Source organism: Bubalus bubalis, chromosome 17, assembly GCF_019923935.1.
Source record: "Bubalus bubalis isolate 160015118507 breed Murrah chromosome 17, NDDB_SH_1, whole genome shotgun sequence".
Taxonomy (NCBI): Eukaryota; Metazoa; Chordata; class Mammalia; order Artiodactyla; family Bovidae; genus Bubalus; species Bubalus bubalis.
The window spans coordinates 3946990-3957368 of record NC_059173.1 but is presented as its reverse complement, the minus strand read 5'-3'; the positions used below and the strand labels follow the sequence as shown (position 1 = coordinate 3957368).

The window sequence follows — 10379 nt, the reverse complement described above, 5'->3', positions numbered from 1 at the left end:
CTTCTGGGTGTTGTAGTGAAAATATTAAATCATTTTTAAAAATGCTTAAGAAGAAGAATTCAGTAATACGTTTCACCAAGCTGTTTTGGATTCCATGATCTGGATTTTAGGAGACCTTAATCCCGCGTAAACTCCATAGGTCAAAACGACGAGCGCCGAGATTCAGGAGAACTACAAATCCCATAAAGCATTACACGCGGAGGCCCTTTGGGGAGAAAGGTCGTCGCGGCGCCGGCGCTCGTTCTGCAGCGGACAAACATGGCGGCCCCGACGTTGACTGCGAGGTTGTACTCCTTGCTGTTCCGCAGGACCTCTACCTTCGCCCTCACCATCGTCGTGGGCGCCCTGTTCTTCGAGCGCGCCTTCGATCAAGGCGCAGACGCTATCTACGAACACATCAACGAGGGGGTGAGGGCCTGGACCGTCCCTGACCTTGGGCCCTTCTGAGGGGTGACAGTGCGAGTGGAGGTGGGGCAGGACTCAGTCTACCTTTACGAGTAGCGGGGGAACCCTGGATGTCTTCTATCTGTAGGCTGCCGTCTGTCCGTTCCCCGCCGGTATGAATCCTAAAATATTCAACGGGATCAATAGCTCCCACCGTGCAGGGGTTGTTGGTATCGCTGTCTCCCACCCCACACACCCAATTGTCCATTGGCAGAAGCGAAAACTAAAGCCTAGTGAGAGCAAAGGATTATTAGGGCCACACCACCAGGAGGCCAGTGGCAAGTCAGGGCTGGACCCAGGACCCCCTGTTTCGTCGGAGGGTTTCAAGGGCACATTTAAGCGGGCGACGGCCGTGAATATAAGACATCTTCTTAGACACAGGGGCTGGCCTTTTTAGACAGCACTTTTCAGTTCCGAAGCCTTGCTATGCTGGCAGCGATGGATTAATAGTGGTTAAGGGGGTGAGGGGGATCGAGAGGGTATACAAGCGGAGATCCCTGGGTGGGAATACCGGGCCTTACCACTTAATAACTTGTGTAAGTTAGCCTCTCTGAGCTTCACTCTTTTCTGTGAAATAGAAATGATAGTAGCTATCTCAGGGAATTATTGTGAGGATTCCATGAGATGCTGGCAGGGTGTCGCAGTAGGTGGTAGGTGAAGTGAAGTCGCTCAGTCGTGTCCGACTCTTTGCGACCTCATGGACTGTAGCCTACCGGACTCCTCCGTCCATGGGATTTTCCAGGCAAGAAGACTGGAGTGGGGTGCCGTTTCCTTCTCCAGGGGAACTTCCCGACCCACGGATCAAACCTGGGTCTCCCACATTTGTAGGCAGACACTTTACCATCTCAGCCACAAGGGAAGCCCACAGGTGGTAGGTGGTACCTCTCAAAAACTAGCACTTTTTACAATCCCAGGGAGAAAGTGGAAGCATAAGATAGAGAATAACAACACCTTTTAAAGTCACTGTGTACCAGACACTGTGCTGGGTACTCTGCGTACTTTATATCGTTAAAGTATTTAATTTATGGCTCATACTAAGGAACGTCCTGGACAAATAAGCTATGTTCCACCACTCTGTTAATAATTTGAAATTGTCTGGCCCTACATCCCAGGCAGGCTCTGTCTCCTGATGTACAGCCTGTGGCCAGGGTAGCTTTCTGTCCTTATGAAAGTGCTGCTCCTGTTCATTTGTAAGCTGTTCCCCTGGCCATTTCAGTATGTGGGGAAGGCATCTCAGAACGTTGTCATAGTCCACCCATTCTTGGTGCTTTTAGGAATGAGAATACAGCTAGTTCCTGACCCAGGGATCATAAGTCTGATGAGGTTAAAATATGGCTCAATGTGAAGTATTTGGGGACCAGGCTCTTAGGACCTCTGGAGTAATACCTGGGAATTGAAGAAATGAGACATTTTCCAGCCTCTGTTCCTTAATAATTGTGTGCTTTGGGGGCCCAGGTCCCTTAGTGTCTCCACCTCAGTTACCTGTAGGGTGAGGTCATGCGTTCCCCCTTCCTTCACATACTGGGAGCATTCTGTAAATGCTAGGAGTGTGTGTCAGGCCTAGCATTGCTTCCAGACTGCCCACTGCAAGCTGTCTGGATGTGGTACACGTTTCTCTCAGGCTTGTTTTAAGTCTGGGGCTGTGGGAGGCGTTGTTCAATGTGAGAAGCAAAACTCCGTTTGTGGCTCTTGCGTTTAAAATGCAGAAGCTGTGGAAGCACATCAAGCAGAAGTATGAGAACAAGGAGTAGCCCCTGGGAGGCCCCCGTCCAGGCCAGAAGGACCAGGTCCAGCACCAGCTGTTTGCCCAGAGCCGCGGCCTCAGCTTGAAGACACGCTCGCGTCACTCTCCACGGACCACCTTTAGCTGTCGACAGGAGATGGCGTCCCCTGACAGACTCTTTAACTTCTGCTATGTTTGAAGTATGTTTAATCAGAGTCATCAGCAAATAAATGTAAATTGTCCTTGAGACCTGCTTCTGCATCTTCTTAACTAGCTGCTCTTCACTTAACCGGTTATTTGACACCACTTCAAAGTCCTCTGCAGACATCTGAAGGGCAGATTCCATTATTCTGGATCTCCCATTAACTTGCAGAGAATTCTAGTTTTCACACCGTGAGCTAAAGCTGGAGGTGTTAACCTTCAACTTTGGCCTCTAAACCAATAGCTCCATTCTTGAGTCACGCAGAGGACAGTTAACTGGCTTGGCCATAGGGAAGCGCTGTGGATCCAGCTGGGGGACAAATGTTTATTCTCCATTCTGCCTTTAAGTTGCCGAAGATCTTTGGGGAAGCTGGCATACCTCTCTGGGCCACAGCTCATCTTCTCATGGCTGTAAGGCATATCGGAAAACACGCAGCATGGCTGGGAGCAGCCATGGAGAGCGCAGAGATGTGCTAAACAGTAGAGCGCTTGGTTGTGTTTGGTGACTGGCTGGGAAGATGAGTGACTCACTTGCCCACCATCTTTTACCTGGAGCCTGGAGTGATGGGGCCAGAGCTAGAACAACCACCAGCAGCTGAGGGGGGAAGAGTCAGTTGGGAAACTCATGCGGGGGTTGGAGAGACCCTACGAACTGCCCAGTTTGCCCTACCTGAGGCATATCCTCATGAAGGTGAAGTCCAGGCCTGGAGAAATCATGACCTGACCAAGGTACAGCTCTAGGGGCCAGATCAAGACCTGAGCCAGAGTAGAGGCTATTCTTTTTAAGAATGATTTCACCATGAAGTAAAGAATAGTTCTGGGGGTTGAAGATTTGCCATTTACATTACACTATACTTTCCCCAACAATTTGAGGGTAGTGTGCTGGCGGAAAACAGTAAAATGGAGCATTCTTGAAAAGTTACTCTACAATATCCTTGAGCACCTGATGGTGCTCCTGATGGGCACCTGATGATGCCCACCTCAGGGCAGTGGGGTTAGAACGAGCTTAATTGATCACCTATCTCAAGTGACATATTCAGCCCAAGCAGCAAGAGTATCTCTAAGCCATTCTACATTAAGATGCCCCGTTATTTGTCATTGGCACTTCTGGACTGTTGAGGTTGTATGTCTGTTTTCAATTAAGAGACAAATATTAACCCCATTTTACCTATTTTATGGGAGTGAATATTATCCACCCAGAACCTCAACATGAGCCTATTTGGAGTTAGGGTCTTTGCAGATGTAATCAGTTAAATGAAGATGAGGTTGTGGGACTCCCCTGGCGGTCCAGTGACAGACTGTGCTCTGAATACCCGGGGCCCAGTTTTGATCTCTGGTCAGGGAACTAGATCCCGCGTGCTGCAACTAAGAGTTCACATTGCCCCAACTGAAAGATCCTGCATGCCACAACGAGACCTGGAGCAGTCACATTATAAAATACACATTTTTAAAAAAAGAGATGGGGTAATGGGTTGGGCACCCGTCATTCTAAATCCAATGACAGGTGTCCTGAGAAGACCGAGACAGAGATTGAAAGATGAGAATTTCAGAGGTCAAGGAATGCCAGAGATTGCCAGCAACCGGAAGCAAGGACAAGGATTCTTCCCCCTCAAAACTTTAGAGGGATCTTGATTAAACCTTGATTTTAGAGTAATACCCTCCACAACGTGGAGAAAATAGATTTCTGTTGTTTTCAGTCACTCAGTTTGCAGTCATCTGTCATGGCAGCTCTGGGTAATACCTGTCATATTGGCCAAGTTGGGCTTCCCTGATGGCTCAGCCGTAATCCGCCTGCCAATGCAGGAGACACGAGTTCGATCCCTGGGTGGGATAGATCCCATGGAGAAGGAAATGGCAACCCATTCCAGTATTCTTGCCTGAAAAAAATCCCATGGACAGAGGAGCCTGGTGAGCTACACAGTCCATGGGGTTGCAAAAAAGTCAGACATAACTTGGCACACACTGGCCAAGCTAAAGAACATCACCTAATCTTGTCAAGGATACAGGAAAATGACACAGATGGACTATTGCAAGAGGATGTGAAGCGGTACCATCTTCCTGGAGGATATTTTGTACTTATGTATCAAGATCCTTAATACCAAACTCTTGACCCAGTAAATTCCACTTCTACCAAATTTTCCTAAAAAAAAAGTTAATGTCCACAAGATATGTTCATCATGATATTTATAATGGCTGGGGGGTGGGGAGGGGGTGGCGGGCAGGGATGAGATATCCAAAATAGGAATTACTATTAAGGTGAAACGGAGAAGGCAATGGCACCCCACTCCAGTGCTCTTGCCTGGAAAATCCCACGAATGGAGGAGCCTGGTAGGCTGACATCTATGGGGCCACACAGAGTCGGACACGACTGAAGTGACTTAGCAGCAGCAGCATTAAGGTGAAATATTATGTAGCCATTTAAAACCAAGAGACTTGGGGGCTTAACATTTTTTAAAATAAAGTTTTATTTCTTTTATTTTTGGCTGTGCTGGGTCTTTGTTGCTGCCTGGACTTTTCTCTAGTTGCAACAAGTGGGGCTACTCTCCACTGTGGTGTGTAAGCTTTTCACTGTGGGGGCTTTTCTTTTTCTTCTGTGGAGCACAATCTCCGGTGGTTTCGGCTCCCAGGCTCTGGAGCACAGGCTCAGTAGTTGTGCACACGGGCTTAGTTGCTCCACGGCATGTGGGGTCTTCCTGGACTAGGGATCAAACCCGTGTCCCCTGCATCAGCAGACGAATCCTTACCATTGAGCCCCCAGGGAAGCCTGAAGCATGCATCTTAAATACTGGACCACCAGGAAAGTCCTAAAATTAAGTGTTAACTGGGAGAAAATATCCAACAAGCGTGGCAATGTACCAGCTTCACTAATATATGAAACAGTCTTTCAAATGCATAAGAAAAAAGTGACTAACACAGTAGAGGTTAGGGTGGATGACAGGAATAGGCAATTAAAATAGGAAATACAAATGGCCACAAACATGACAAGATGCCCAGTTTCACTAATAAGCAAAATGAAATACCATTTTTTTGCACAGCCCATGAACAAAAATGGAGAGGATCAGCAAAACCAGTGTTTCAGTGAAGAAGCAGGTACTGCCCACGGGCCCTGAAGCAGTGATACTGGAGGGGACTTTGCCAGTATCTATTTTTAAATATTCGTCCCATTTAAAAATATATATATATATATATATATATTTATTTATTTGGCTGAGCTGGGTCTTAGTTGCAGCACTCGGGACCAATCTTCGTTTCAGCATGCAGGATCTTTTATTTTTTCAGTTGTAGCACGTGGGATCCTAGTTCCCTGGCCAGGGATTGAACCTGGGACCCCTGCACTGGGAGCTTGAAGTCTTAGCCACTGGACCACCAGGAGAGTCCCTGTTTGTTCCTTTTATTCCTGAACTTTCATGATGAGCAAAGTATCTACAGGATTCCACGTGCATATGCACACACACAAAAAGTCACTGGAGGCTTGTTTGGAATTTAAAAAAGCAGAAAAATGCCTTTCAGTGGGGGAGTGGTTAAATAAAAGGTAGCTTCATACCATAGAAATCTTTGCAGACAATAAAAAGAATGGGGTGACTCAGCCTGCAGTTGAAAAGAAAGACAAAGTGAAAACAAAACCAAGCTGCACAATGGCATGTTGAGTTGTTTAGTTCAATCCACTTAAGGACACACATGCCTGCACGCAGAACCCTGCAGGATCTGCACCAAGATTTCCTGGGAAAACACACACCTGAGGGCTAGGATTTCAAAGATATACCTTCACTTGGTGCAACAGTGATTGACTTTTTCTCGAAACAAGCTGATATTGACATTCTAGTAAAAAATATTTTATAGGAAAGAAAGCAATTCATTAAAAAAATAGTTAATGCACGTGCTCAGATAGAACAGTCACAGTATAAAGCTAAGTGAAAAAAGCAGGTCACAAATTCCTATAAAGTGTGATACCTTTTATGTTTTTGGTAAACATGTATAAGAAAAAAAATTGGAAATGCTTACACGAAATTCCTCACAGTAGTTAATTGGCTGAGCCATTTTCTTTTCTCTTGTATTTTTCCCCCGATTTCTAAGTTTTCTACAATCAAGCCTGTATTCTCTTTAGTCGGGGAATGGAAGTGAATTAAAAGGGGGCTGCCCAGGGAGAACATGAAGACAGAGAGTCAAGAAATGTGAGCCGCCAGCCCTGGAACCCAGCTGCTGGGCCGTCCATGGTGCCTCTTCCTGAAGTCCTGACGAGAACTTGTTCTTTTAAAAAAATTTTTTTTTTCTTTTTAAATTTATGGCATGCAGGATCTTACTCCAACCAGGGGGTGAACCCATGCCCCCTACAGTGGAAGCACGGAATCTTTTTTTTAATTATTAATTATTTTGGCTGCCTAGGTTCTTAGCTGTGGCACACAGGCTTAGTTCCCCGACCAGGGATTGAACCTGCGCCCCCTGCAGTGGAAGCACAGAGTCTTAACCACGATGTCAGGAAAGTCCCGGGAACTTGTTCTTGATTGGCCCTGCTGAATGGGAGCTGGGCCTCCCCAGGGTTCCCTGGGTGAATCTGCCCACAGGTGGGGGAAGTGAGGATTAGCACCCTTCTCAGACTGACACAGAGAAGTTATTACTGGGAAAAAGGTCCGCCTCTGTCCCAAGCTCAGCCCACGGCATTTTCTGAGGTCAAGAGCTAAGACAGTCTTGACAGGTCAAAAGCCCCAAGGACTCTGCACCTGCTCCACTCGTACACGTGTCAGGAAAAGCCACCTGCTTAGGCGCCTCGTCAAGCAAGTTCCAGAAGGTCTCTGAAACTCTTTTCTGAGAAGTTGGCCTCTGGTATGTCAGCTCTGAGCAAGTAAGACCTTTCTCTGGGCAAAGAGTTTTATGCTGATGCCCTATTCCCCTAGCTTCTCTCTTGCATCCAGGAACATCTCTCCAAATGGGTAGAAACTATTCACTCATTCATTCAAGCAGTATATCTCTGCTGCTGCTGCTGCTAAGTCGCTTCAGTCGTGTCTGACTCTGTGGGACCCCATAGATGGCAGCCCACCAGGCTCCCCCGTCCCTGGGATTCTCCAGGCAAGAACACGGGAGTGGGTTGCCATTTCCTTCTCCAATGCATGGAAGTGAAAAGTGAAAGTGAAATCATTCAGTTGTGTCTGACTCTTAGCGACCCCATGGACTGCAGCTTACCAGGCTCCTCCATCCATGGGATTTTCCAGGCAAGAGTACTGGAGTGGGGTGCCAGTGCCTTCTCCCAGTATATCTCTAAGGAGTGCCTATTATTCCTGTCACTGTCCTAAACCTTGGGCAAATAGTGGAGAACCAGAAAGACCCCCAGCCTCTTGGAGCTAAAGCATTCTAGTAGGTGAGACAGACAGTAAATGAGAAAGGAAATAAGGATTTCAGCTCATGTTGAAGGCTATGAAGAAAATAAAACTGGATAACCTATAGGGAGTGACTCAGGTTTGAAGAACAAACTTTGATGGTCAGGGAAGTCTTCTCCAGGGAGACGACATTTGAGCCGAGATGTGAGTAGAAATCTAGTGAGGTAAGGACCCAGAATAAGAGTGTTCCAGGAAATGAACACCGCAAGTGCAAAGACACTAGGGCAGATGTGAGTTTGGTTCAGTTACTGAACTGAAGGAAGAGAAGGAGTGAAAGACAGGGTCAGATACGGTGTAGTCTTGTATAGGTCACACCAAGAGTTTGGATTTCATTCTTTATTTTTTTTTAATCTTTTTTTTTTTAAATAGGTATTTATTTGTGGCTGTGTTGGTCTTAGTTTTGGCTCACAGGATCTCCCCTGTGGCATGCGGGATCTTTTGTTGTGGGGTGCACACAGTCTGTAGTTACTGTTGCCCGGGTTTAGTTGCCCCATGGCAAGTGGGATCTTAGTTCCCTGACCAGGGGTTGAATCTTCACTCCCTGCATTAGAAGGCAGATTCTTAACCACTGGACCACCAGGGAAGTCCCTGGTTTTTATACTACAAAGAAAGGGATGCTCCTGGGGAGTTTTCTGAGTAATGATGTACTTTATAAACCATTTACTATGAGCCAAGCATTGTACCAAGTGTTAGCGGTTCACGTCATTTAATTTGAATAATCGCAACGATCTGAAAGGTGACATCATTATTCCTATTGAATAGCTCTAGTGAAGGATGAAGAGCACAAATATTTTAACAGTCCTGGGGTAGAATTCAAGCCCCACCACTCACTGGCTGTGCAAACTCAACCAGTTTATTCACCCTCTCTGAGCCGATTTCCTCATCTGTAAAATACCCACCGTGCTATTCACAATGACAGCTATATGATTCTTGTTCTTTCTGGAGATGCTGTCGTCTTGGAGGGGTGTCCAGGGGAGTGAAGATTACTGTATAGTAAATTCTCACCCAACTGTCTGCTTGATTAACCCAGCCGGGGCTACCCGGGAAACTTCTGGCATTTCAGGGCTGCCGGCCAAGGCTCAAAACTTTTCGGCTTTGGGTGGAGTCCAGTTTGTCCTGGCAGCTCAAAGAAAGAAGGAAGGCCCAGCTCTCAGAACATTCTAGTCTAGTCCCTGGTAGACACAAGAGGTTGCCTATCACAGGCGGGGTTCCCTGGGATGCAGACTCTGTGCAGGAGGTTTACTGATGAGTGCTTTTGGGGTCAATGGGCTTCCCTGGTGGCTCAGGCGGTGAGCCTGCAATGCAGGAGACCTTGGTTCGATCCCTGGGTTGGGAAGATCCACTGGAGAAGGGAACGGCACCCCACTCCAGTATGCCTGGAGAAGTCCATGGACAGAGAAGCCTGGTGGGCTACAGTCAATGGGATCGCAAAGATTCAGACACAACTGAGCGACTCAACAGCAAGGCATGCTTTTACCCATTAAAGGATGCAAATGAGACATGGAAAAATGTTCACAATGTCTTATTAACTGAAAAGAATAGTGAGAACAGCCTGTGTTGAATGCTCTCAGTTTTGAAGAAAACCAATGTTTATATTTCTTTTTCTAAAATAATGCTGGAAAGAAGAACTAAAATCCTAACAGTGATTCTTTCTGGTGGTTTTTCTTTCTTTGCTTATTCCTGTGACCCACGGCAAGCATGTTACTGGTTTTGTAATGACCTGGGGGTGGGGAGCAACGTAAGTTAATTACAAAGAAAGAGATTCCATCCGGTAACTCAGCCAGCCCTTCCAGCAACAGGGCACATGGACTGTCCTGCAGATGAGTTTGAAGTCTCCCGAGGAAGGGACAGAAATTCATGATTTTAAAATGTCTGAGTCACGTGTAGTGTTGGAGGGAATACAAATTCCTCGGGCAAGATGGAGGCGATGGCAGCTTCTTGAGTGTGAGCAAAAGATGAACACTCTGTACTGGGGGCGGGCAGTGGCTCACGCAGTACATATCACACACACACACACACACATACACTCACGCACACAGAGCTGCTTTCTCCAGGCATTCACCCAGGACCAGGCCATTAACATACCCTGTACCACTGGATCCTCAATCCGAGGCGGGCACTGCTCTCCACCCCATTTTACAGGTGGAAATGGGGAGAGGTCAGAGAGAGGTCAAATGTCTTTCCTAGGCTAACACCAGCTAGTGAGAGTGGAGCAGAGGTTCAGAGACAGGATGCTTGGCTCAGAGCTCAGATCCACTACTCTGCACCGCGTACAAATCATTTCTCATTGGGGCCTTGGCCTGATACGCTTGGATTTATGCAGAGACTGGGAGCCAAGGGCAGGCTCCAGCCGGCATCAAGGACAAGGCGGCGACGGAATGCAGAGAGTGCTGGCCCGGAGCCGTGCCGTCCACAGTTCCCCAGCACAAGGGTGCCGACTGCCTTCCTGCTGCCCCAGGCTTGTCCCCCCTTCAGGCCTCCTGCATACCCTCTTGCTCTGGACTCTTCCTCTCCACTGAACCCTCAGAAGCCTGCCATGTCCACTCCTCCGCTCACACGCCATCAAGAGCTCCCCACTACCTGTAAGATCAAATTCCCTAGCCTGACAATTTCAGATCCAGGCTACCTCAAATCTCACT

General features: G+C 47.4%; 1 protein-coding gene across 2 annotated transcripts; it reads left to right on the top strand.

Moving 5' to 3' along the window:
- Positions 1–166: 166 nt before the first annotated feature.
- LOC123465060 (cytochrome b-c1 complex subunit 9) lies at positions 167–2414 on the top strand. 2 transcript variants are annotated; one of them, XM_045163201.1, is made up of 2 exons: positions 167–468; positions 2151–2414. In XM_045163201.1, the coding sequence occupies exon 1, from the start codon at positions 259–261 to the stop codon at positions 445–447; it is 189 nt and encodes a 62-aa protein (XP_045019136.1). In that variant the 5' UTR covers positions 167–258; the 3' UTR covers positions 448–468; positions 2151–2414. The 2 variants fall into 2 exon arrangements, with proteins under 2 accessions (XP_045019136.1, XP_045019135.1); XM_045163200.1 differs by having other exon boundaries at positions 214–408.
- The last annotated feature ends 7965 nt before the right edge of the window (positions 2415–10379 follow it).

What these genes read in the sequence shown, in the direction of transcription:
- LOC123465060 (XM_045163200.1), top strand. Translation starts at nt 259, where the DNA reads ATGGCGGCCCCGACGTTGACTGCGAGGTTGTACTCCTTGCTGTTCCGC. An exon ending in ACGAACACATCAACGAGGGG is followed by an intron (nt 409 to 2,150) that starts GTGAGGGCCTGG and finishes TTTAAAATGCAG; the next exon opens with AAGCTGTGGAAGCACATCAA.